At 39.4% G+C, this 27,697-nt stretch overlaps 2 protein-coding genes across 2 annotated transcripts in view; one reads left to right on the forward strand and one right to left on the reverse strand.

The window, feature by feature from the left end:
* Window positions 1–777: 777 nt before the first annotated feature.
* On the forward strand, window positions 778–12,335 carry MFSD9 (major facilitator superfamily domain containing 9). The gene is made up of 6 exons (XM_071744920.1): window positions 778–3,751; window positions 6,194–6,281; window positions 7,526–7,569; window positions 8,821–8,950; window positions 10,007–10,216; window positions 10,755–12,335. The coding sequence occupies exons 1-6, from the start codon at window positions 3,605–3,607 to the stop codon at window positions 11,543–11,545; spliced, it is 1,410 nt and encodes a 469-aa protein (XP_071601021.1). The 5' UTR covers window positions 778–3,604; the 3' UTR covers window positions 11,546–12,335.
* A 6,359-nt stretch (window positions 12,336–18,694) lies between these two features.
* Window positions 18,695–27,697, reverse strand: part of SLC9A2 (solute carrier family 9 member A2) — a 34,516-nt gene continuing 25,513 nt past the window's right edge. Inside the window, exons 8-12 of the mRNA XM_071744904.1 lie at window positions 26,923–27,084; window positions 26,271–26,367; window positions 25,187–25,318; window positions 23,235–23,325; window positions 18,695–21,122 (exon numbers count right to left, since the gene is read on the reverse strand). Of these exons, the coding sequence (XP_071601005.1) occupies window positions 20,749–21,122; window positions 23,235–23,325; window positions 25,187–25,318; window positions 26,271–26,367; window positions 26,923–27,084 (856 nt within the window). The 3' untranslated portion in view covers window positions 18,695–20,748. The remainder of the gene's footprint in view (window positions 21,123–23,234; window positions 23,326–25,186; window positions 25,319–26,270; window positions 26,368–26,922; window positions 27,085–27,697) is intronic.

The raw sequence follows: 27,697 nt of genomic DNA on the forward strand, positions 1-27,697 counted from the left end.
TATATTTATATATATATATATATATATAAAATTAAAGCTGAATATTCAGGTTGAGTTGAGTTTTGTCAGTAGTCTGCATAATTTTCCTGGTCCTAGCACTATTCATAAAATCAGAAACTTTGATTCTCTCTCTTCTTCCAGGTCACAGAAAACAATTAGAAATGAAAGAACCATCAGGACATGCCCCTTCTTCAGGGAGGATTACCCATTCACAAATACAGTCTGGAGATGTATCAAACAATTCTGAACCCATGCGCTCTTTGCCATTTCTGAGTTTGCTCTTCTGTCTTTAGGAATCATCAGGTAAACAAGTAAAAAAATCTGAAATTAGCAACAAGTCAAATACCTTAAAGTAACGTAAGCGTACTATGTTGATAGTATCATTTTAAACAACCATGTATTTCTGCCACCAAATATATTTGAGTGGTTCTATTTTCCTTAGGTTCACAATGAATGGTCTCATTGTCATTTCATTCCAACACTTTTCATTTAATCACTTTATGTGGGAACCTCTACCTTAAATTTTGTAATTGCAGTGACAGATCAAGAGCATGAACCTCCAAGGTAGCATGAAACATCTGTCTTCATAGGCAACAGAGGTATTTGCCATGTTATTATATATTAATGCCTTTTTCTTACATATTACAAAAAGATACACAAAAAAAAAAAAAACCCAAAATAAACCCACAAAAACCATTACAAAATCTCTGAGAGATCTGCTAAAAATAAGAGATACCTATATGTTTTCGAATTCTTGGGGTTTTTGGTTGGTTTTTTTGCTATATTAACACTTTGCAGTGGCAAAGGTATTAGAGCATCACAAAGTTCAGTTATTTCACTGTACAGTCCATTCTGCATGGAGATAGCTTGAAATAATAGACAAAATTAAGAAAGTTTAAATTGTCAGGGAATTTAATATCCCCGTCAGCAATATTTCATTCCTGTTATATTTGATCTTTTTGATCTTCAGAATCTTAGAAGAATGCAGATTTGCTAACTCTGGCTTCTGAAACGGAGATGGCATTTACACAGAACCTCAAAAATTTCACTTGGGTTCACCATTTGCACAAAAGTCAACTTGCCTTATACCCCAGGAATAGAACCTAAACCCTTACAACATCTTGTATTGATCCACCTCTTTAACAGTGTCCTCTGATAAATCTTCAGGTCTTTTTTATTTCTTCTATAAGAGCTAAAAGGTTCAAGGGTAAAATTAGTGCAATATTGAGCAGACAATTTAGTGTCAATTCCCTTGATGGTCTAATATTTCAGTATCTTGTAACCATTTTCTCCATTTCAGAGGAATTGTACGCAACTGTGATTTCCATTAATGATATATCCAGAATTTTAAAAATCTCACTGAGAGGATTTGTTATTCAAAGTAGCCTCAGAGAGCTAAATTAGCAGGATATATTGGCTAAGCCAACTATAAAATATCACAGCCACTGGGATATTAAACAACGGAGTTACTGTGAAGACTGACAACATTTTTGTCTCTATGCATATGCTATGCTAACTTTGATACCTTAAAAATAACCTGCATATCCAGGATTATGTCTTGCTTTACGGGTTTTTTGGTTGTTTTTTTAACTTAATTCTGTTTTCTTCTTCTTTTCTTGTTCTTTCCATAAGGAAAACCACATTCCCTTCTCTCTCTCTTTTTTTTTTTTTTTTTTTCTTTTGTGACCTAAATCTGCTAAAGACCCAATATACTGTAGTATTTATTTCTTCTGAAAACACAAAGACAGTACTGAGGTTATCCTATTGCCAGTTACTGATCGATTGTTCTCAAACTTTTTCAACTGCTTCCAACTTTTAAAATGTAAAACTCAGCATGCTTTTTCAAAATCTTCTAACTGATAATTAAAAACAATTTAAATCATCTCATTTTCCCCTGTGCATTTTTTTTAAAGTATTTAAAATTACAGCCCTTTCATTGATCCTGGCCCCACAGCTATGTAAAAAAAAAAATAACTTCTGTTTTGAACATAAAGGTATTCTGCATGTGAAAATCACTTCCACCTGTGCATCTCATCGATGTAGAATGTCATTTTCATTCTTTAGATGAAAATACATTATAACTTAACAGCCATCCCCAAGTCCAGTTATCCTTGACTCTGAGGAAAATGCAGCACAGCAGTGCACATGCTAAGCAGAAAAGGGGATGTCCCTCTTCCCTGGCTCAATACCACAACCAGCAGCCATGTAACAAGGCAGAAAACCATTTCACCTTTAAAAACATTTGTTGAAGGCACCAGGCTGAGCCCAAAGAGAGGATCAAGCAAGAGCACTGGTGATGGGACATGGCTGCTTTGCCTCATGAAGGAGGCAGGCTCAGGGGTGCACAGGTTCAAAAGTCATGTTCAACATAAACATCAATGACCTGGATGAAGGGAGAGAGTGTACATTCAGCAAGATAGCTGATGATGCAAAACTGGGATGAGTGGCTGACCCACCAGAAAGCCGTGTTGCTATTCAACCTGGACAGGATAGAGCCAGTTAAAGTTCAACAAAGCAAAGTGTAGGGTCCTGCACCTAGGGTGAAATATGCCCATGGAGCAGTACAGGTTAGGAAAGCAGCTCTGCAGAGAAGGACCTGGGAGTCCTGGTGGACAAGAAGCTAACCACAAGCCAGCATTCTGCTCCTGTGGCCAAGGCAGCCAATTGTATCTTGGGGTGCATTAACAGGAGTGTGTCCAGCACATCCATGGAGGTTGTCATCCTCCTCCTCTGCTCTGTCCTAGTGAGGCCACATCTTGAGTACTACCCAGTTCTGTGCACCACAGGTCAAGACAAGGAGCTACAGGAGAGAGTCCAGCAGACAGCCACAAAGCCGGGGACTAAAGCACCTCTCTTACGAAGAAAGAAAGGCTGAGAGACCTGGGTCTGTTTATTCTGGAGAAGACTGAGAGGGCTGTATCAAGAAGATGGGGCCGGATTGTTTCCAGTGGTGCCCAGTGACAGATAGGGCACAAGGTGGAACCCAGGAACTTCCATTTGAAAATTAGGAAAAACTTAGTTATTTTGAGTGTAACAGAGCACTGGAATAAGCTGCTCAGAGAGGCTGCAAAGTTGCCTTTTCGGGAGACACACCAAGACCTGCCTGAACCTGACACTGTACGACCTGCCCTCGATGAAACTCCTTTGGCAGGTGGGTTGGACTCGATGATCTCCAGAGGTCCAACCTCTACTACTCTGTGATGGTCATCTCTCTACAGCAACCAAGAGGAATGGCCCAGGGGACCCGTTACCATGGTCCTGAGGCCTACTTCTGCTTCCAAAGCCCCTCCACCATATCTTCTTCCTCCTCCTTCTTCCCTCAGAGCCTCAGACCCTGAGGTGGCAGAGTTGTACAACCCCACACACAAAATACGCAAGAAGCAGGAAGGGCCACGTCCTATAGGGAACGTGTGTGTGGGGGAGGGGAAGGCAGGGATCCCGACAGCCTGCAAAACCAGCAGGGATAATTATTCCTCCTCCTCCTCCTGGCCCGGGACAGAGGAAACACGAAGAGTACACTCGCTAAGCGAACAGAACAGCAGCACTCGCCCCCCTCTCCCTGCCCCACGGCCTCCATGTTCCTGCCACCCTGCCGGCACTGCGCATGTTCCGCGCCGCGGCCGCCGCCGCCGCCGGCCGGATGGAGGAGGAAGAGGAGGATGGAGGCCGGGGAGCCGCGGGGATCCCGGCGGCGGTGGCAACATCGTCGTCTCGCCGCTTCGTCCGGTGCCTTTACATGGTGGGCTTCCTGGTAAGCGGGGAGGGGTGGGATGAGGCGGCGGTGCCCTTCCTGGGCGGCCGCGCCTGAGAAGCTGAGTGCTTCCCCCCCTCTCACACGGCCTGCGGCTCACCCCGGGGCGGCAGTGCTGGAGGCAGAATGAGGGGGGAGGGCGGTCGGAGCAGTGAGGTCCCCTCAGGGTTTGTCAGGAGACGCTGGAAAGGTTAAAGTCAGGGAGACATCCCCCAGTACAGCCCTCGACGTCCCTTGTGCCGCTGCCCTGGTGTCGGTTCCGCCTCGTAGCGGGGCTTCCCCGGCGCGCTCCAGATAGAGGTCCATCACTTCAGCTCCTTTTGGGGTTTTTTTTGAATTTGAGTGTTTGTAGCGATAAAGGTGTGCGGCTGTGTTGTTTTTAACACGCGGATTGTCGGGTAGTCTGGTACCGAGGCATGATTTTCCAGCCGGTGGGTGAAATGGAATGGTTGAGCCTCCTATAGCTGTGTTGCCCTGTGCTTATCACGGGGGTGTTACTTGTTTCCTTGAAATAACAGTGCTTAGTGTAAACAGAAAAAAAATTTAAATTAAAAAAATATAAAATTACAACATCCTTCCCCCCCAGAAAAACCCTCAAATCAAACAGTTGTGCTTTTTCAAAACAAACAAAGCAAACAACCCCAACCAAATGCAAACAACAAAAAAAACCCCAACCAACCAAACAACCCCCCCCAAACAAACAAACAAACCCCCACACTTTTACTGAAAGAGCATATTGTATTGACTTTAAAGAAGCTTTGGATTCTGTAGTGATTTTTGAGTCTTAAGAAAAAGTCATTTAATTAATATAAAATTAAAAGGGATTACTTGAAAAGTTAATACAAAATGAGGACAAATCGTACAGTGAAAGGTAGGTTTATTCTGTTACTTGTTGTTAGGCTGGGCTGTAGAACCAAGCTAGTTGGTTTGGGTCCTGGAGCAAATATTCCAGGAAAAAGTGGGTTAGAGCAAGCTTTGCTTCTTAGCTCAACTATAAACGTTGTTGTTCTTCAACCTTGCTGGAGCTAAGCTGGAGTACAGATTGAAACCAACCAAGAAGTGAGTGCCCTGTTAGAGCATGTAAAGAGTGGTGAAATAGAATCATAGAACGGTGTGGGTGGGAAGGGACCTTCAAGATCATCTGGTTCCAAGCCCCCTGCCTAGGCAGAGACACTTACTACTGGACCAGGTCAAATATGTTAATAAAGAAATGCTGTCCTTGATAGAAGCTTCCTGTAGGCAATCAAGTACAGCATAGTTATAATTTGACTAAAGAAATGATAGGTGAAAGGAGAAATAGCCCATCTATGTCAGTGGTTAATGAGTCTTGCTTTATCTGCATAGCTATGACAAGTCCAGTCCTGCCAGGGTATATTCTGAAATTTCTCTTTTCAAATGTCTCTATTGATCACCTGGACGAGGTCATTGAACCTCTCTTCAGGTTTGCAGATATGTTACAGAAGAGGTTCATAAGTCAAGTGCTCTGTTTGCTAATGCTGATGTGTTTTACAATGATTCTCACCTTGTAAGTCTCAATTTCAACCATCTGATGATACTTAATGACAGACTGAGAATTGACTGTAGTGCTGGCATTGTTGCTTTGGCATTGTTGCAATTATTAAGGCTTTGGGCATACTATGAAAGGACTTAGTGGGGTTCAGCTCCAGCAGTCACTGATAAATTATTATCTTGTTCCAAAAGATCTTCTGTAAGGTTCTGCTCTGAAATAGGGCACTGTATGCTGTGCCAGATAATAGTAGCTAAAGAACTACTGGGTCACTATGGTTAGCTTTACAAAAGATAAAAAAATCAAAGGAATGAGGGGATCCTTGTCTTGTTCACTATAGGCAGTGTCCTTTGCCCTCCTGACAAAATGTCTTCACTTACACTATTTTTTTTCCATGTTTCTCTTTTTTTCACTGAATTTCTTAATTGAACACAAAGGCTGTCTCTAAGTAGGTTTAGATCTGCCGTAGCTACTTTGCCATTGTGTTTGAGAGATACAGTTTTTTTGCTCTCTTTGCACAAGTAAAAAGTATTTTTAGGTGATTGAAATTACAGGCCATTTTGAATTTAAAATATTTTCTAGTCAATACTTTTCCAGTTAAACGGGTGAAGTTTAATATATATTGACAGAATATTTAATGTTTAAATATAGATCTTTGGAATAGTTGCATTTGGAGGGTGAAAGAGGAATGCTGTTTTCCTAGTTTTTAACTCCCCTGTGAGGCAGTCCTTTATCTTTCAGTTTATGTGGTTTTGTAATCTTGTATGTACTGGATGCATCGTAGAGGTTACAACATACTACACGAGTCATGAAAAAAATAACTTTGTATTGATATGGAACTTTTTTTTTTTTTAATATTGACTGTTACAAGACTAGGTTGCCATCATCTCTGTACAAGTTATCAGTTGTTAAGTTTTTTCCTGTATTCTTTTCAGGATTTATTTGGTGTGAGCATGGTTGTTCCTTTAATGAATCTTCATATCAAATCTCTAGGAGCAAGTCATACAGTTGCTGGAATAATAGGTGAGTTGCAGCACTTGACTGATTTACCAAAGAATAAGATGTGAACTGGATTATGCTTTACTGCAAGTGGGACATTATAACATAATTCTTCCCTGCTAATAGCATAATAAAAAGTAAGGCCAATTTCCAAGTAAAACTATAAGGGCCCCCATACTGAGTTAGACCCAAAGACCTACTCAAACTTGCATACTGGCAAATAGCTGTAAGCAAGTGCCTGGGAAAGAGTATCCTTGGAAAGAACAAGGAAATCTTTCAGTAGGACTTGTACAGATAGTTTTCCAGAATCCAAGAATTCACAGCTCAGCAACTTTGAGAGCCCGAGGTGTTGCTTTTAGTTTTATTGTTATTTACAGGGTTTGCAAACAGTACTTCTGCAGTTAGTTCTCCAGACCTTTCCAAAGCCCACAATTGCTCCCAGTTTGATGAAATTCCTTGCAACTATATTTTGGCAAAATATTTAACACTTTTAAGGAAGTATTTACAAGTTAAAAATGAAGTGGTGGGAAAAAGTTCTGTGGTTCTAAAGTTCTTATTTATATCTTCAGGTACTGTTTATATTATGATGATAAAAGTGTGGTATTATTTATGGCTATGTGAGGTTGATTGGGGCTCTTTTAATCAGTTTTTTATTACCTTGGGTTTTTATTTTGATGAAACTTAGCACTTTTCAGGAACTCCTTCTTGTTCTGTTCTGAGTTTTCAGAACATTATTTTAAGCAGTAGGTCATCAAAACTGTGTTTTCAACAGTCTGCTATAATTTTTAACTCTAAAAGAAAGTGGGTTTTGAGATGTATTCTTACAAATGAAAGTCTGGCAGATGTTTCTCTCTGCTTTTCTTCACTGCTTCTCCTCTGATACTACATGCTGCTTAACTCTTAGCCTCCAAAATGAAAGAGTAGGGTCTAGGGTAATATTCTGTGGTGCCTTCTAACACGTTGAAGCACTATGTAGAAGTAATTAGTGCCTTCCAGAAATGAAAATTATCTCTTGATTCTGAGAAAGCAACTATAAATGCCAGTGTTTAATACATCATACAAAGCAACATCCTTATTCATTAGTTGTACAAGTTTTCAGCAGAAACTTTTTCCTTAGTTATATGGTAAACTCCACTTTTGTCTTTCTTTCTCTTCCTATTATTCTCATAAGTCATTTCCAGAGTTTTTCATGTTTTAAATTTTTGTGCAAATTTATTTAAAAAAAAAAATCAGTTTAATATTTAACATTTGTATTTTACTTGTTTTAGGATCTCTGTATGGTATAATGCAACTATTTTCCAGCACATTTGTGGTGAGTTCTAACACTGCTTTCCTAAGTATTTTGGTATTTCTCTGGATTTTAGTAGGGAAAAGGATAAGATTAGTAATTGTGTTTCTTTTAATTTTTAAAATATTTAAAGTGTTCATATAAGTATTTTTTGTTGGATCCAATTTTTAGTTTGTGTGGAAAATGTTGCATTTATGGAGAATTACCACTTTTTTAGAACTAAACAGAGCGTGGCCTTTAGACAATAACTGGAATCCTTGTTTGGTCTCATGTATTACTGAACACATCTCAGTCATACAGGGTTCTCTTCAGTGCTGGTACTAGTAATGCAGTAGCCTGTCCACAAAGCAGTCTCAGGTCAGCTCTTCATAATCCTGTTACCTACAGTTTGCTTTCCCTGTTTAATGAGCAGTGCCCTGTGGCCTAAATTCATACAGTGTGCCTTTGGGATTTGTAGGGTTTTATTTTCTATTAGCTTTTGATTTTTTTACATCCTAACCTAAGCAAAACTACAAAGACTAAACATCAAGGCTGAATGTCTTGAATGTGAACTTTATCTGTCAATACCTTGGATCCTTATATTTAGCCAGGAGCACCCTTTGTAGTGCCCTGGTACCTCCTGGCTTTCAGGAGAGAAGTCTAGCATCTCACAAAAAAATCTGTATCTAGGTTTGTTGTGCAGGCCACCTGGGATAACTGTTTCTATGATCTTGTGGCATTGTCTTTAAACTGCAAGGATATTGCCTAATTTCTTAAAAAACTTCCTACTTGGAATCAGGCTGATGGATAAGCATGCTTCCTCCAAATTTACTGTTTGCCCTTCCCATAAATACTTCCTACTTGTCTGCATTCAGATGACAAACTCCTCATAGCTAATATCATTCCTGCTAGGATGCTCAACAAGTTTCTGCTACAAAGTGACTGTTGTTGCAAAGAAATATTTGTGATCTGTTGTGGTAACATTTTCTTTGGGCCCCTAGTACTAATATTTCATGATGTTTATTGCAGGGTTGTATTTTTAAAAGAGATAAATTTTATTTTTTTAATCTGAATGCATGACATTTAATGGAATGATGGTTTCAGCAGGTGCAGTGCTGGCAGGGCAGAATCGCCTCCAGATTTTGAGCACTTAAGAACGTTGTGTAATAAGATTATTAAATTTTCATTTGACAATCCTTTGATCTCTTTTCTCAGTTTAATTTAGACGTGCTGATTGTTTGCAGTACACAGTTTAATGTTTTAAAAAGCAAATCTTAATTTTCTGCTTTTTGAAAGGGTTGCTGGAGTGATATAGTAGGAAGACGGTATTCCCTGCTTGCTTGTATTTTTCTCAGTGCTCTGGGTTACTTCCTTCTTGGAACATCCACCACTGTGCTCCTCTTTGCCATTTCTAGAGTCCCTGTAGGTGAGTAAACACTTGGCATTTTGCAGTTTAATTTCCCTGTAGTCTCAGCCTGAGAATTACTACTAGAGAAATCATAATATGTGAATAGCTGCGTAGCATCATCATCCAGCAGCACCAGATGAACCCTAGTAATGGGAAAATCTCTACAAATCCCACGTTCTCTTGACTTTTTTCCTGAAAATATTTTGAAATGAATGCTCAAAAACTTTCACAGCTGTTATGCCACCATGAATGGCTGAATTTTATGAGACTAGGAATACAGCAATTCCTTGAAAGAGGCCATTGTAAGGTTAGTCATTATGGGTGCACAATACACCAGGTCACTGCTGGAAACCTGAGCCTGCACTTGCGATGGAGAATGGAATGATACGTGCATTATTGGGCTTTTTTCTTGCTGAAAATATACCTGGAAAGGACAGTACAGAATTTGGCTGAAGTATTAAGTCACTTTTTCAATAGAGTCTTTATGTTGTGCAAAAACCATGTGCATTTGCAGCAGTGACACTAACTTTGTGCCAGGAGACGTACCAGAGTTCTTCTAATAGCTGTACACCTTTTGCTATATTCTGGTATAATAAGCATTGGCATTACTGTGAACACATCTACTTAAAGGCATTCTTGTGGCCTTATGGTCTTGATTTTGGAACTGTTTATATTGTTTCTTAATTTGAAGACAATTTGTAATGAATTATGTGATTCATTTTTGATTACTTAGTAGAGGTAGTACTTTTTATTGAATGCTAACATCACTGTGACATTGCAGCCCTGGTTAGAGCAAAGGAGCATAAAATATTGCATTATTAGTATTACTGCAGTATGCTTACCCTTCAGTGCTCTTCTTTTGCTTACATCTTCTCCTGTTCCTCCTTGAGCAGCCAGAATGATGGTTGTGGCCCAGCGTGCTGCAGGATTGTAGCATTAGGTAATCTGTGGTTTATGGAATCTTAAAAATAGAATTTGAACACCGATCCTTCTGATAGCTTTTGGAGTTTCATTTCAAGTCTTTTGGATTGAGCAATACATGTTTGTTTGTTTTCTTTTAACATTGTGTTACAGGTATTTTCAAACACACTCTGTCCATCTCTAAAGCCCTGCTTTCTGACTTGGTTTCCGAGCGAGACCGCCCTTTGGTAATGGGACGCTTCAATGCAGCCTCCAGTGTGGGCTTCATTCTGGGGCCCGTGGTTGGTGGCTACCTAGCAGAGTTGGAAGATGGCTTTTATCAAACATCTTTCATCTGTGCCTCTATCTTCCTTCTGAATGCTGGTAAGTTGTATGTCATATTTTGTATCTGGGGTCCCTTCATTCCTGGGTTTTGTGGTTTTATGCAGTCTGTTAGACCCTGACTTCATGGTGTATCTATGGCGTACATGTTCTGTACACTGGCAGTACTCCTACAGTTTGAACCTCTGTGGAAAAGCAGAAGTTTTCTAACATTAAACCTCCAGATGCTATTTTTTTTTTTTCATATGTATCACTTTTACATTCAGACACAGAATGGAAGTTTTTCATGTGCACAAAGTTGAAGATGAGAAATCAGAATTTTGGCTTGAGCCTCGTTTATATGCTGCGAAGGTGTCACCTCAGTGTTTTCTTTCCTTGCTTTCACTGCATTTGAAATTGAAATGATGCTGTAAATACTACGAGACTTAATCTTTGTAATTTTTCTAAGTTGTTGAAGATTGTTGAAGTCCTTTTTTGAATTTGATCTTTACATTAAGTAAGCTGTTACAATCAGGCTATAATGTCTTCCATACAATGTTAATGCAACCGAATGAAATCAGATTTTTTTTGATGTATGTAGGTCTTGTCTGGTTGTTACCCTGGAGTGAAGAGAACACTGGCAGTAGGGTACATCAACAAGGCAGCAAAGGAACAGACAGTTTCTCAGCAAAAGCAAATTGTGACCTGCACTTGAAATCAGCAACTAACGGAGCTTTGCCAAGCGAAAGTCTTTTCCAGTCTCCGTGGCTCCAAGTTGTGACAGTGCTGAAGAGGATTAAAGGAATTGCATGCTCTGATCTGTGGGATATACTTTTAGTGCGGCTGCTGATGTCTGTTGCTATACTGCTGTACTATAGTAATTTTAGTCTGGCCATGGAGGAGAGATTTGGGGTGAAACCCTTGTTTTCTGGATACCTAATAAGCTATAGCAGTGCACTTGGAGTACTGGCTGGTTGTCTGCTCGGACCAATAACAAGACTCTATCAACACAACACTTACAGACTTCTGTTGCACTCCAGCACTCTTACCTGCACGTTGATTCTCCTGTATGCATCAGCACTGAGCATATGGATGATCATTTTCTCTTCCACATTCTTAGCCTTTTCAACTACTATAGGTCGTACGTGTATCATTGATCTTGAATTGACCATTGGTGGGAATGAGGCCAGTGGTACCCTCTTAGGTGTTGGACAGTCTGTGACATCAGTGGGACGTATAATTGCTCCCCTCCTTTCTGGAATTGCTCAGGAATTCAGTCCTTGTGGCCCTCCAAGTCTAGGGGTTGGACTGGCTTTAGTTGCTATTCTGATCATGAACATGAACAAGCAAAAATACTGTAGCCACGGAAGTGTTAAGTTGAAAAAAAAGTAGCTGCAAATTTGGGTGGCATAGAGGTATCTTACAGGAGAGGCAAAGTGAATCAACCTAGGGTGCTGCTTACACTTGGCAGGCTTGTGTAGTAGTAACAGCATCTTTTAAGAGGGCACCTTATGTTCACATGGAGGCAATTACCTATGTTGGGTGCTGTAGTAGCTGGGATTTTTAAATGGATTTTTAACCTTTTTGGAAGGGAAAAAAAGAATGACAGGTAATACACAACTCCTACTTGCAGTTCACATTTGAAATGGTAATGGATTGATTGTTAAAAGACAGAAATTGATTCTTATTATTTAATAATCAGAGGTGAATTTTTATTATTTAATCAGGAGAATTTGCAATATAGCTCATTAGTCTTAATTTCTTATGCTTTGGTCCACTGCCATTTGTCTGTTGTGACAGTAGCTTAATTAACAGTGTTTGCTTATGTGATTTTGTTAAGCATACCTGGTCTACAAAACTTGCTGCACATCATGATGAGGAACCATCCTATTAGGTAACCATCCAACCTCTGCTGATTCCTGGTCTTTCCCAGGTAACAGAATTAAGTATGTGTTAACTTCATGTATTAAAAGGCCTAAAATGGAAAATTTTAGAATAATACAAGATCATTCAGACTGAAACTGAGACTGAATGTATGCTTTATTGAAACCTGACCTGGTGATTTTTGTTTAGTAAAACTTTCACTGAGGAACTGTATTATATTATAAATTATTTGTTAATATTTCCTTTGCATTTTTCTACCTTCATTTTAAGAATAAATTTGTTTCTTAATTCTTTTGAATGACTAAACGTGTGCTGAAGCAACTAGCAGTAGTTCATGGATCTGGATTAAGGCATTGTCTTTCATCTCTAGGAGACATAAGTGATATTTCAGTGACAGGAGAAAAACTATGTTGACATTTTAATCTTCATTTGACTGCAGTGCTTAACTAATGAGAGGTTACTCCCGGAGCTACACTGAGAGTTGTAGCATTCTCCTGTGCTATTTACTGTTCAAACTCCTATTATTTGCCAGTCACCACTGTTTGCTTTTCATTTGGAACATAAAAAACACGAATTATGCACTGATGACATTCCAAATGATTTTCCTAATATTACTTGATGAATGTACCAAGTCAACAACGTATGATTGTTGGGTTGTTTTTTTATTATTATTAAAAACAATTTAGTTATCTCCTTGAACATACTTGTGCACACTGTTGATGCTTCAGGAGAATCATAGATGGTGGTTTGCATTTTTTTTTCTTCTTTACCTTTTCCAGTGCCTGCTATAATTTAGAACCTCGTTGAAACCTCAGTGATTCCAGAGGCAGCACCATGATAACATAGAGAACTCTTGAGTTGGTTCAGCTTTATATATTGACATAAGGAGTATGTGTCTTATTGCTGCTATGATTTGAGTACATATCCTCAAGAGTTCATTACTGTAATAATCTGTGTTTCGTTTTTCCCCAGGAACTTGAGGAATTTTTAAGTGTCTTATCTCCTCTTGTCTTGCTTGGAAGATGCCCAAAAAGCATTCTCACCCTAAATTTCCTATTTTATTTTGTAACATCTTTTAATATATATATTTTTAACCTAAAACCATACTTGTATAAGTCAGTGACTTCTGGTTTGCAACTATAGAAAGGAGTGAAGGAAAAGGGTGGGAAAAAACCTCAAACATTAATATGTATGGAAAATTTAGTAGTTCCTACTGTATTTGTTGGGTTATATGAAGTAACAGCTAACATTTACCCTTTGAAGTCACTTCAGTCATTAAAACTGAATTCTCTAAACATATAAAATTCAGTTTATACTAACATACACAGCTGTCTGAATAATGCTTTCCTGCTTATAAAAACTTCAAAATTTTGCCGATTTTGTTCATAAAGAAATGAAAAAATGTGCTTTCTATAACCAGCAAATATTTTTGTTTTGGTTTGAAAAATATTTCTTCATATATGCTAAATAAAAATGAAATTAAATAGCTGAATTGAGAAATCTGTGGAAGCGACATGTTGCAACTGTTGTTACGTAATACAGGGTTTTTTTTTTTATTTTTTAGCCAAAGTGATATCTGTTGTGTAATAGAAACATTTCTTCTTTGTAAAGGCTCATCCAGAGAAAAATTGCCCTAATTTTTAAAAATTTTTTGTAAGGACTAGAAATAAAACGAGCTGATATTCCACATCTGTTATTTTATCGCTGTTTTTTCCCTTTGTCTGCTGAAACTATAGCACAAAATAGAGGTGTTAAAGCTAAAGTGAAGTGCAGATGTTTTTGCTTTGTTCTTTGAGCTGTTTCTTAAAATGAGAATTTGCATCTGCCTACTTTTCACATAAAAGGCACAGGAGCCAAGGATTCAACCAAGTTGGTATGGCTTGACAGTCAATGAAAAAGAAAAAATAGAAGAAAATCAAGAACTTACCGTTTTGGAGATGGAATGCTAAAAACTACTGTTCCCTGTGCCTGGAGACCATGTTTGGATCTCCTGTGTTGTCTCTTAGTTGCCATAACCATGCAAGTTCAGAGTCATGAGTAAATGACATCCCTGGAGAAGATGAGAAGTGGTGCCCTCTTTTAAGTTGAGGGAGGAGCAGTTGCAGCTATTTTTGGCATCAGTCTAGTGGGCTTTACTCAGCAGTTTCTTGAATCTACTATCTGAAGGCTGTAACAAAATAGAGGTCTGAATATGGAGTAAAGAAAGAAAAAGTTGCTACCTGCAAATCACCACGAATTAAGATTTTTATTGCTGTAACTTTAGCTTTGCCTTTGATTTTTTGGGCTTGTGGGCAGGGTTGGGTTTTTGGTTTGTGGGCTGGTTTTTGGTTTTTTTTTTTTACCTTTTGAAATTTTCACTTTTTGAACACCAACTGCTTTTCTGACCTTCATTGTCAGCTATGTTGAAGAGGCTGTAGATACAATATAGTAATTTATTTCTGTAAAACAGCTGGTAGCATATGATACCTACTGATTTTGTTGCTTTTTAGTGACAAAGCAAAGGTAGGATTTATTCCATATTAGTCTACATATATTTGAAGAGCTCCTTTTTAGACATACCCATTCTGCAGACTTCTGTTTCTTGTTCCATTTTTTTTTCTCTGAGCTGCCTCACCGTGGCAGAGGGCAGTAACATTCTCATTTTATGAAAACAGGTTGAGTATTGAGCAGGTAACACAGCAACAAAACCAGACAACCATTGCTTACTAACTGGCATGCTCATTACTTCAAGCACTGTGATGCCAACTTGTCCTAGCTGATAGGAATCTCTGTGGATGTGTTTCAGGTGCTGCCAGCCCCCATTTGGTGATGGGTGCCCTGGGCTGGGTGCCCAAGCCTCGACTGTACTGTTACTGTTAGAACTTACAGGACACAGAGCTGATAATGAATCATAGAATCATAGAATCCTAGGGGTTGGAAGGGACCTGGAAAGATCATCTAGTCCAACCCCCCCTGCCAGAGCAGGGCCCCCTAGAGTACATCGCATAGGAACATGTCCAGGCGGGTTTTGAATGTCTCCAGTGAAGGAGACTCCACAACCCCCCTGGGCAGCCTGTTCCAGGGCTCTGTCACCCTTACAGTAAAAAAATTTTTCCGGATATTCAACTTGAACCTCCTATGCTCCAATTTACACCCATTATCCCTTGTCCTATCACTGGTCACCACTGAGAAAAGCCTAACTCCATCTCCCTGACACTCACCCCTTACATATTTGAAAACATTGATGAGGTCACCCCTCAGTCTCCTTTTCTCCAAACTAAAGAGACCCAGCTCCCTCAGCCTTTCCTCATAAGGGAGATGTTCCACTCCCTTAATCATCTTAGTAGCTCTGCGCTGGACTCTTTCAAGCACTTCCCTGTCCTTCTTGAACTGAGGGGCCCAGAACTGGACACAATACTCCAGGTGCGGCCTCACCAATGCAGAATAGAGGGGGAGGAGAACCTCTCTTGACCTACTAACCACACCCTTTCTAATGCACCCCAGAATGCCATTGGCCTTCTTGGCCACAAGGGCACGTTGCTGGCTCATGGTCATCCTCTTGTCTACCAGGACCCCCAGGTCTCTTTCACCTACACTGCTCTCCAGCAGGTCAGCCCCCAACCTATACTGGGACATCGTGTTGTTCTTCCCCAAATGCAAAACTCTACACTTCCCCTTGTTGAATTTCATCATGTTTCTCCCTGCCCAACTCTCCAGCCTGTCTAAGTCTCTCTGAATGGCAGCACAGCCTTCTGGTGTGTCAGCCACTCCTCCCAGCTTAGTGTCATCAGCAAACTTGCTGAGGGTACATTCTATACCCTCATCCAAGTCGTTGATGAAGATATTGAACAACACCGGTCCCAGTACCGACCCCTGAGGGACTCCACTAGTCACACACCTCCAACCAGATTCTGCCCCATTGACTACAACTCTCTGACTCCTTCCTTTCAACCAGTTCCTGATCCATCTCACTACCTGATCACCAAACCCATACTTGATCAACTTATGAGTCTGCTAAGGGAGTATATAGGAGCCTGAACTTTGAGAATCAAACATTCTGAGTGGAGCTCAGACTGCTTCTCATAAAGGTGAAAGGGTTTGTAGAGGTTGTTTTACACTGAAGTGCTGAGAAACTTCTGTGTTGACTTACAAGGAGAAATGAAGCCGAATTTCTTGTTATTTTAAATCCTAAATTAGCATCCAAGAATTGGTTTTGAGATGTCCTACATAATAAGAACTGCTTTTCCATTCTCTCAGATTTGTAATAAATGGGAGGTCTTAGATATTAAAAATAAAGGAAGTACACTGGGGTATGTGAAATATTTTTTTCTTCCTGTGGCAATTATGGTGCTGTTGTAACCCCTAAATAACAAACAAACATGAGCACATTTCAGATCATGAACCAGTGAGACTCACCAGTGCAGTGTTAACTATTTCTTTCCCTTCTGCAATCACAGTCACTCTTACTCTGTTAAATCTCACAGGATAAAAAGGCCTCCAAAGCATGTCAGTGCTATGCAGGAACCACATGAATTTGCCATCTTGGGAGAGGAATGATGCTAATCCAGTCTTTCATCATTTGGTCCTATTAGAAGATCTGTCTGCCAGCTGCAAGAAGAATTCTTCTGGTAGATAAGATTCTCAAGTGGCTCAGCCCGGTATCCAAGAAGGACAATTTTCAGCCCCAACTTGAACTCCCAAATGGTACTCTACAGCTGTTCAGAGGAGCTGAACATGTTTTTTTCTGTATAAGTAGCTTCCCACTTAGCTGGCCATTTAATAAACAGGCCAAGTGGGAGCTGAAATTCTGTGACATGAAAGTTGTGAGACAGCTTCCTCATGGTTGCTCACACAAATGACAGCATCAAGCACTGCTGTGGGTTTCTTTAGAAAGTTAAATCATGGTCGTCTAAAAAAGGACTGTTAGTCCTCCTATCTCTTCTGGATTTAAATAGCACCTGAATCTGGTAGCCCATGACTTCTGTCCCTACTGTGTCCTAAAGCAGTCCCTCCTCCTCATGCTTGCACTTGACACCCTCTCAATTCTGTTTCTGGCCACCAAGTCTGCAATCCACCACTGGCATAGCTGGGGCTGTGTATTGCAGATGCCATGTTTCAAGCACATCCACAAGTACCTTTTATAGGATCAGAGTACTTGTTGTACTAAAAGCATTCCTCCAGCTAATTTCCAAACCCTGCACCTTTTCTTCAGGAGCTTCAGGATGTTCCAAAGCTTAGTTTTGGAAATGGTGACCAACTGAACTATTTCCTGCAGTGTCAGCCTTAAAACATTGCTGGTGTCTGGAACTGGAGGACTTGGGAACTCCTGAAGAAGTTGGCACAGGGGGCAGAGTGTTTGCTCCCAGAGACCCCAGGATACCCTTCTTAGTAGCATTCATTTCTTTTCGTCTAAATGTTTAACTTTGTTTATCCAAAGTTTCTGTGCGGCTTCAATGAAGGATATTCTCAAGTTTTTCAATTGTTACACAGCATGGTTTTCTTTCATCAAACATTTGCGGTTTCAGTGGAACATGCATTATGCTTCAATATGAAGTAAGACAGGCCTTAAATTTTGCCTCTTATGGCAAATTATTCTTGTTTTCTCTTTCAAATATCTGATTAAGAATGATAACTGGATTCTACTTTCCACCCCTTGCTATACTTACTTTTTTATCCTGTTTCAATTTCTATGCCTCTCAACAGCTTAAGGGGGAGAGAAATTCTCAGAAAATATTAATTCAGTGTAACATGTATTTTTCCTCTGGCCCTAAAACTGGACAACAGGGCATTGTCATTGTGTTTCCTGCCCAAGGCAGTAAAATATCAATACTACTGAGGGTACTGGGGAGTCCATCTGGAAACAAAAAAAATTTATGTGGTTTTGGCAAGTTTGCCAGACCCTGCTGAAGATATGGTTTCTTCAAAAAGCGAAAAACATGTCCCTAGTCAATTCATGACTTTCCCCATCAGATGGTGCTCGAGGACAAGTTTATTTGGCATCTCATCCTCCAGAGGCCAAACTGATACAACGTGAAGGAAAATCTTCCACTGCAAGCTAGATGAGCCTTTTGGAAAGATCAAAAAGTACAGGTAAATAAGTAAATAAATAAACCTTGCAAACCTCTGATGCAAATCTGAGTAAGAGTTGAATGAGAAGGGCTACCTGGGACACAGTTTGTGTCTCCTGAGTAGAACACCCAGGAGAGCTCCCAGAGGTAAGGAAGGTCCTCAGCAGTAGGGCAAAAGACCCTGAAAAAGGTGGGAGGTGCAGAAATGAGGAAGGGAGAGAACATTTGCAAGGAGACTCATGATTCTGCTTCATGGTGTAACCAAGCTGGAGATCCTTCTTGATGCCTGTATTTTATGGGTTTCAAAATGCATTGGAAAGGTAACAACATGCTGGCAAGTTTTGAAGCACTGAGAGTTTAAGAACATATTTCATAATTTGATGTGTTTCTGTTATGGGGCACCCACTTGAAAGTACCAGTGATCTGAGCATGCACTAATGGACAACCAGAAAAGCAGTAAAGTTCCTGAAGCCTGCATTCATTATTTACAATTGTGCCATAAAAATGATAACCATTAAAAAAAAAAAGACAGCTTTCCCCAGATATAAGCCAATTGCTTGGTCTTTACGAGCACATGAATGAGAAAGCTCCACGGGGAGTAGGCTAAATGTTGATGAGCAACATCTCACATTTATTTGTTTATTTATTTGGTCCAATTTCAGATTGGGCTGATGTAAAACACCAAGTCTATAAACAGTATGATCTGCAAGGAGGACGTGGTTTCAAAACTAAAATCCAAACTAAAGGCTTCTTTCTTTTTCAAGCATGATCCCGATAATGCAGTGACAGAGTACTTGCTAACAGTTTTACTGATGAAAACACAGTTTCCTGTTGAAAGACAAATTCAAGTTTGTTTCTTAAGCTTGCTGGCTTTGTTTGAACCCAGTTTTATTTCCAAAGAGAATATGATCATTAAAGGACAGCTAAGTGTTGCCTTCCACAAAAATAATTTGTAGAGAATAGCCATGATAATATTCTAGGGTTCACGTAGCCATCGTTCCGCAGCTTAGAGTTTGCATTTGACACTCAGCAGAAACTTCCATAGCTGAACAAGAGTAAAACCACTGAAAGACCTGTGCCAATAAAAGAGTTGAGGAAGGTTTGACATTTCAGATACGTACATGAAAGAAATAATTTGAAAAAGCTGTTAGAAGAAGGGAAGTCTTAAATCCCCATTTGATCAACCCCACCCAAAAACCTTTGAAAGAAATCTACCCTGTGATTTGAAAAGGAAACTCTGATTTTAATAGTTCTTTCAAAACAAGCTTAAATAAAAAAATCTTATTGCCCACAGATTTAGAAATGTTCTAATGAAAAAGAAAAGTTATGATTTCACAGTGTACATTCTTCAATTAAAGTTATCCATCTTGTAACAAATAGAAAGAAAATTATTTCTGCATTGTGCTGAAATGTGTATCTGTGCTAAAGCAAGCTCAAAACTTAAGACTGATTAAGTGGGACAGAAAGTGCAAATTCCTGAGAGCTACAGTGAAGTATAATTTATTTTAATGCACCCTCCCTTTCCATATGCACTCAAATGTCAGCCACTTACACTAGGATGAGGAAGTCCCTGTTTCTTATGGGTGTTATTAAGGTGCATGGTGAATTAAACTGATTCCAGGGCCCTTCTGTGCTACTTTTTTTTTTTGTAGAAACAAATCAGACGGAACATTTTTGTTCCTTGAAGTGCATAGCTCAGACAAAGAAAAGATTATCTTTTCTGTTTTACAAATGAGGAAAACAAAAAGTAAAACAAGTTGACCAGGGTCACAAGCATGACTGATCAAGCTTTCTGGAGTCTCAGTGGTCCCTGACTCAAACAGGAGACTGCTCGCTTTGTCTACATGCAGTGCTTTGCAACTATTCTACTGCTGTGTTTGCACTTCAACCAAGACACTAAGGTGCAAAAATCAATTTTTAATAAGAACATTATTTATCCGCTTGAAGCTTTCTCTTTTTAGGGTTTCTTTTGTCCTGTTGGGTGCTCTCAGCTCTTGTTGACATTAGTGAAAGTCAAGATAATTCAGATTTCCTTTGGTTATCCTCAGTACCTTTCAAAAGTAAAAAAATTCAAGCTATTCAGGTCTCATCCCTGTTGCAACTCCTCCCTATAAACTGGTCTTGCAATTCTGCTCCTACAGCTTGTTCCTTCTCTTCTTTTTCTGCATCATAGCTTTTCGAACAAACTGGGCTTCAGGACTACATTTATTCTTCTTACAAAGTCTATATGATAGGTGCATTGTGCAATTTTCAGTGTTAGTTATATTAAAGCTCTGGTTAAAACAAGTATTATTTGATTATAAATAAAATCTGAAATGATACAGAATTTTTTAAGAACCCATTCATCACTGGACTGTCAACAATGATTTTCAAAGGATAACAGTATTGAACCTTCCTGACTTGGTTCCACAAGAGATGATGTGATAAGGCACATTTCCAACCTATCGCAATAGTGGAAATAATGTAATTAAAGAATTGCCAGAAGTTATTTATAAAAGAGATAATTTTTTTTTATGTCTTCAGCTCCACCAAAGTAGAAGTGGTTAGAACCGCACTGAGGCTTGGTTGTTTTTTCTAATGGATCCCATACAGTCTGATCAGATAGGTTAGAATCCTAATTCAAAACGTCCATGGTTTATTACCAATAGTTCTCTTTTGCTATGTTTAGTATGGCTGGTTCTCAGGCTTATTCCTCTGCCTTTCCCCTTGTGATGCCTGCCTAACTAATCGGGGTGGTGGTATAGGTCTTGCTGACCCATGGTCTGTAGTCAAATCTTCCCTGCTCAAAGTGCCAAATCTTGGTCTTGTCAGCAGTGGCTGCCTAAACCCGATGGATGGCTGAGGCAAGGTGCTTGGCTCTTGCTGCTCCCCTTGTCTGTCCTGGCTCCCATCCACTTCGTTCTTCCATTCCACTCTGAAGTCAGGTGGTGGTGGTCTCTGCTGCCTCAGTCTCTGGTCTCTCAAGATTTTCCCTGCTCTGGGTCTTAGATTGAGCACTGTGGTAGCAGCATCCAGCTCAGAGTCACTGCTGTCACCCACTGTGAATTGGAAACAAAATTAAAATTTTAGGTGCAGAATATTCCTGTTTCCAGAGTATTTGAGTTGAGCACACTGAGCACAAATAGACATAGAAGAAAAATCCCTAGGGCTTTCTTGATTAGTGTCTAGTAATAGACTCTTAGCTCTGACAGGACAAAGAACAGATTCGAGTTACAAACATTTCTCCCCTCAAAACTATAATTCTTAGAAAGCCCACACTCAACTACTCCTTAACCGCTGAGTGTCCTACTGTTTGAGTTGACATTTCCCCAGTCCTGCCTCTGGACATGGAAAAATCTGACTCTTTTTGAGCTACCTGGGGTCTACTCCCCTCTTATGCCCAAGGATACAGAAATGAGACTGCTCACCCTCACAACCCATGAAATCTGATCTGAGAGGCATTTCCAGGCACGACATGTACAGGGGGCTCAGAAACTTGACTTTGGAAAAGGACAGTGGATGAGTGGATGCTTCAGTGAGCAAAGGATTTCTCAAGGTGAATGCACAGATGGGAAGAAACATCTTGTCCTTAATACACCTGAGTTTGAGGTACCACAGAAAACCCAAAGAACAAATCTCACAGGTTGCAAATACTGCAGATTCCTTCAGCACTTCACAGCAGAGTAGATAATGGTCAGGAGAAAGCTGGCAATAATCATTCAGGGTGTGCTTTTAAATGATTGCTGACAAGTAAACCAAGCTGGAAACTTTCCGGATGTGTAAATGTGAACATATTTTCCCCACCAGACTTTTTAAAAATTGATTAACATCTTCATCAAAACTTGCACACTTCAGTCATTTGATAATTATTTTAAAAATCATTTATGAATGCCTCAGATTTTTTCTTAGACTGAAGTCAGATATGATATTTTAAATTTATTAAAGCAAAGAATTGTGTATTGTGCAACTGTCATGAGAAAAACTTCCATTAGTAACCTACATGTAGTTTCTTCTGAAAAGGTGAAGAAGGAGTCAACAAAATACATCACAACATAATTCTCCATTCACCCAGATAATTATACATCAAGGAAGGTCTCCATCAGACTCTGTTTGCAGGCTCTCCTCCCTCCTAAATATGTCAAACAATATATTTTTTGACAATTGAATAATCTGGAGGCACATTTTCTTTTTAATTCAAGGTGACAGTAGGTGACCTCTGCAGACATAACTACAGAATAAAGGCATCCTACACTCAGAAGTGCAAAGATATAATTATTAACAAACAAAAGCATGATTTACTGTTCAATTAATTTGGAAAAATCTGAAAATAATTGGGGCAGGTATCGAGATGTTTTAACGATAGTGCAGATATTTAATCTTCCCAGCAAGAGATCTTGATGGATGCTTGTCATGAAAGCGAATGCTCTTGAACATGATATAAGCATGGAAAGGCAACTGGTAATAATCAAAAGTAATACATAGAATTGGGCAAAATTTCCACATCCCATGGTTGCCCTCGAAAAGATTTTTTATTTTTTTGTTATAATGCAAGAACTCCAATATAAAACATTTGTGAATTTAGGTCAAAAAAAAAATAGTTGGAGTTTTGGTTGTAAACCACAGCATTTTGGGAAGTTCTTCATGACAACTATAAACCAGACCTCATGTCCTCTTTCTACTCTCTGGTTTGGTTCTCAGAACAGTGTCCTCTACCCTGACCTCATAGTGAAAAGAAACCAGAGAGGCTCATAATCCAAGAGTGAGATCTGGACATTATGGAACGTGGGCAAGGAGCATGAGCCATGTCAGTGTTTCTAGTGCAGAAGTGTTTCAGCTGCTGCTTGCTCACATGAGGAATTGTGCTGGGAGGAGTATCCTACTACAGCATCTGAACTGAGAAAGCCCCACAAGACTGCTTGCTGGGGCTTTTCTCTGCACTCTGATACCTGCTTTAGGACCCATCGCTTTTAATGCTCTAAGATCCCTGCTAAATATCCAAAGCCTAGTAATTAGCTGTGAAGGTTAACTCTAGAATGAAATCATGTGCACATAAAACATTTAATACCGATTTGAAAACTTATATACTGATTTCTCTACAGCATCCCTGGAAAAACTTTCTTACTACAGAGGCAAAGTGCAGCACATTAAGAGAGTATACAACTTTTCATTACCTTTGGAAGATGTTTTATTTCTCACTCGTAGTTTCTCTGGGAGTTTAGTGTTTTTAGGAAGTGAAAGGAATCTTTTTGTATTTGCAGCAGCCTACATGCAAAGAAATATAAAAAAAGTTCAGTTACTGCACACTGAAGTACCTGCATAATGTATGTTAAGATACTCAACTGAGGCTTGAACATAGCTAAAGGGCTTGGAGAGTAGTTTGGGATTAGCTAATACGTGACTTTTTACTACACACTCAAGTTAATGCTGATTGCTGGTCGAGTGAGGTCTGTGCTAACTAAGGTAAAGACTGAGCAATCTCAAGCTGCTTAATCAAAGGAAAGCCTAGTGATATGCCCTCTGAGATCAAAGTTAATAAATGTATGCTCTCTAACCATACCTGTACCAGTGTTCCTGAGCAAGGCAATCATGGTATGACTTCATGCAACTCCAGTTTGAAACTTTTTATTAGTCAGCTGCAAAAAATGAGGTTGAGACTGAAGCTCAGCAACAAAAACTAATCTGTATTCTGATCCTGCCAGAGCTTTATACATATAAATGACTTTATACAGTTGACTAGTCACACTGAGGCTGATGGGGAAGTTAGCACCAGCATGATCATTTACCAGTTCAGGGCATAAAATCCTTGTTTTCTCAAGATCAAGCTGTAAAGGCCCTGGGAGCAGAGCATACCTCATATGTCCTGGAAGATGAGCAGTACTTTCCAGGACAGGTTGCTTTTTTTCTTAAATTGAAGTTTCTCAAGGGCATCCTTTCTTACATTTCTTACAAAGATTTTTAAAAACCTTTACAGTCTACCAGCTCTCCTCTGCTTGTACCATTCATTGTTGCATACTCTAAGAAAATCTGAAAGGAAATTCATTTTCCATGAGAGTTTTTTTTCCCTTTGGATATTGTGCAGGTCAAGACCACTATGTTTCCCTCTCTGGTATATTTATCCAAGGATAATTATTTTTTAAATTACAGTCTGTACATTTCGAAAAGCTGTCAGGCACCCTGTTTCTCTCCCTGCTGCAAAAATGTCTCGATCCTGCTGTGTCTCTTCATTATTCCACCTAGTAAATCATTTATTTGTATGACAAAGACAACATATGTAACTGTGGTTAAAAGGAAAAAAAATCAATGATGAACAGACATTACCCCAGTTCATACCACAGTAGTCTTGGTTATAATGACAACTGGCACTTATTAGAGACATCATTACAGCTAAGGTTGGGATGACCAACTGTGTCATGGAGATGACAGTCTCTAAGTATTCCTGTAGCATGAAGATACTTATTTATAGGATAGTTAATTTCTCTGATGCTTAAAATGGGAAGACAATTTGGGGCATCAGCTTCCCTGCTGAATCAGTATGTTCCATTCAAATATGGTCTGAAGTTTACACTGAAGGTATTGCAGAATTGCCTCAGAGAGCCAAGTATCATGCTATGGCATTTCTCATAGATGGGGTTTTGCTTTTCTGTGTTAAAACCTGAAGGCCTGATTACATTTTATGAATACTAAAGACTCCACAACATTTTTCAAATTAAGAATTCACTCTGACTGACTCAATAGAAGTTCTCTGTCCCATATTTTGGAGCATACTGTAAGCAGTTTGTTTATCTCAGTCATTTTTGACCTTGTTCGTTCAAGCTTCATCAAATACTGATAGAGAATGCTGACCATCTCTTAGAGGCACACTTTGTGCAGAGCTTGTTCAGCTCCTCTGAGATAAAATTATGGCAGCAGATCCCACTCCCGTATCATGCTGCACAAGGCTGAAGCTTTGCTGAAGGGATCAACACAAATTTCATGTGTGCAATTCATTGACTAAGCGTGACACTGTATGTGCAGTTGTCTTCCAAATTCAGGATTTATTTTGTCTGCATTTCTGAAGATTTCTTCCTCCGTGACATTGAGCTACAAAGAACTGCTTCCTATAAAGCAACCAAAAAGCAAGTACCGGTCTGTCTCTTGACAGGCTGTTTGTTTTCCTCAGGCTCTCCCTAAGGCTGTGCCGACGACGGATCAGAATTTCCTTGGCCTGCTTTTCATTTGCATCTGCAGCCAGGCTGTGTCGGTTGTATGACATTGTCTGAAATAGAAAAGCAGTGGTCACACTCTGTAAAGCATTATGCCAAATGCACTGAACTACACGTAACAGTGCAAAATAGTCTTTTTGCTTTAGTGTTTTAATAAACACCATAAATCCCTGTGAGCAAAATTGTATTGCAGGGGGGTTGTAACTCGATGATCTTCAAGGCCCCTTCCAACCAATCCATTCTATGATTAAGAACAAGAACAGTGATTTTGCCAGCACTAATTTAGTCATCTGCTTCATAAGCACCTATTTTCTTTGGGGTTACTTTGTGCTTTGTTTTGTTTTTTAACCTGCTGATATTTACAATAAAACAGAAATTGGAAAAATCTGGCTTAATACAGCATTTACCCCCACATCATACAAGCTCAGTCAGTATGTCAGTAGAGGACACACATTTGAAAGCTGTGAGTCACCTGGGGGGAAGTCATTTTTACTTCCAGCAAACTGCAGCTTGCTTCATTTTTGAATGTTTTCCAAGGGCTCAGGCACACAGACTACTTAGCTACAGGAGGGTAAATGTGAAATGTCCTTTTGCTTTTATTTCACTATTTTTCCATCTCATCACCTCTGCTCTTAATACAAGCAACTTCACAACCGGAGGCAAATGAGAAATCTAATCCGATATCATGAAGTGACCAAAACACTGATGCAAGTGGACAAGTGTTCGGCTGAATTTCCACTTATGATCCTTTAAAAATAATTTTAAGTATATTGCAGGTGGTATGAAAACAAACATTAAGCTTTATCAATAGTATAAGATCAAGTAAGCTATTTATATGAAGTAGTATGACCATGTTGCTGTACGTATGATAGGACATGGATTCATAGGCAATAGAATTACTACGCTATGGTACAGCAGATGAACTACCCCAAAGATATCTTAGGAAGGTAATCAGTATATTCAAAGAGAAGTAGGATATTTAAGTATACAAAACTTCATTCTTACTCGATGTCGTATTTGGTAGAGATTCTTTGTTAATATTTCCCGCATGTTTTCCATTTCAGTGGGAGAAAGTGGCTTTATCTTTCCTTCATGATATTCACTGTAGCAGGATTTAAAAACGGAGGTAGGGGAAAGAGAGAGGGGGAGGAAAAATGTTTTAATTTTTTAGAGTTGGAAACAACATTTCAAGGCAACTGAGGAACAGGTGAAAGTGAAACATGTTGGAATGAAACGTGGATCTCATTTGAGTCAGTGGTAAGGTTCAAAACTCAGACCCCAAATTTGACATAAATTACATTAAACTGTAAATTTGATTATGGTACATTCCAAATGCCCTTCAGGCTTCCCCCGCAGATATCTGCTGCAGATGGGCAGGCACTGGTTCAGCTCCAGCTCTGCCCTACATGGCAAATCAATGTTCCTGCAAGCAGCTGCCCTTGTAAAACTACCCACTCCGGATGAGCACAGCTCACTGAGTGCTTCCCTGTGCAAGCTGCAGGCAACATGCTCTGGTTTCACATCCGCTCACTGTTCAGGTGACATTTGGACACAAAGTGTCCTAAGTCAAAGTGCTTATCCTGCCAACAGACTGGGCTGTGAAATAAATTATGTGAGCCAGCCAAAATGCTTGGCCTTGCTAGCATGGCTTGCTTACCTGAGAGACACTGATGATGGGACTTTGCTTATCATCCCACTCTCTGCCATCTCAATGGCGTGTTTGATTTCCAGCTTCTTGTACAAAGAAACAATGCTGGATTTGGGCTGGTTCTCCCGGATTAGAAGTCTTCGCAGGTATTTATTATCAAACTTTTTAAACCTGTATGTGAGGCAAACCAACCCAACCAGTTAATTTGTACTGTGCACAGTTAGGGAAAGCCAATATACTGTAGCTAATGCAATTGTTTTGCATTGTTTTGATTTTATTCCCTGGGGATGTCTCTGTTCGTATTAAAAACCTGCTGCTGAGTAAGAAGATGAACTTGATCCTTTTTTATATGTTAGTATGTTTTCATGTAACCTAGATAGTCTTCACCAGTGTTTTAGTTGATATGTTAATGGACAGTCTCCCTAGCAGCAAATTTTAACTTTTAGGTATTCTGTGTTATTAGGCAATGTTGTTTTTAATTCTCCATTTTCATCTAGACAAAGAGAACATTAAATATTTACTGTAATAACAAATAAAAGGTCTAAATTTGCATCGACTGCTTTTTCTTTGAAATTTTAACCTACTCTTGTAAAACTTTGGAAACTTTCCCTTCCTCTAAAGCAACTTCAACCCTCTTGGATGCTTAGTGAAAAAAACATTGATTACAGCTGTCATGATATGATTTGTTAGAAAATATTTTGCCTTCTGGCTATTCTGAAATTATTCTTGAGTTTCAGTAAAAGTTTCTGAAGATCATGAAGAGCTGGGACTTCCTGTGGTCTGT

The sequence above is a fragment of the Heliangelus exortis genome, chromosome 1, assembly GCF_036169615.1.
Source record: "Heliangelus exortis chromosome 1, bHelExo1.hap1, whole genome shotgun sequence".
NCBI lineage: Eukaryota > Metazoa > Chordata > Aves > Apodiformes > Trochilidae > Heliangelus > Heliangelus exortis.

Excerpts from the sequence above, each read along its gene's own strand:
- MFSD9 (XM_071744920.1), top strand. The coding sequence starts at position 3,605 with ATGTTCCGCGCCGCGGCCGCCGCCGCCGCCGGCCGGATGGAGGAGGAA. Across the intron at positions 6,282-7,525 it reads TACAGTTGCTGGAATAATAG|GATCTCTGTATGGTATAATG; the intron begins GTGAGTTGCAGC and ends TACTTGTTTTAG. Across the intron at positions 10,217-10,754 it reads TATCTTCCTTCTGAATGCTG|GTCTTGTCTGGTTGTTACCC; the intron begins GTAAGTTGTATG and ends TGATGTATGTAG.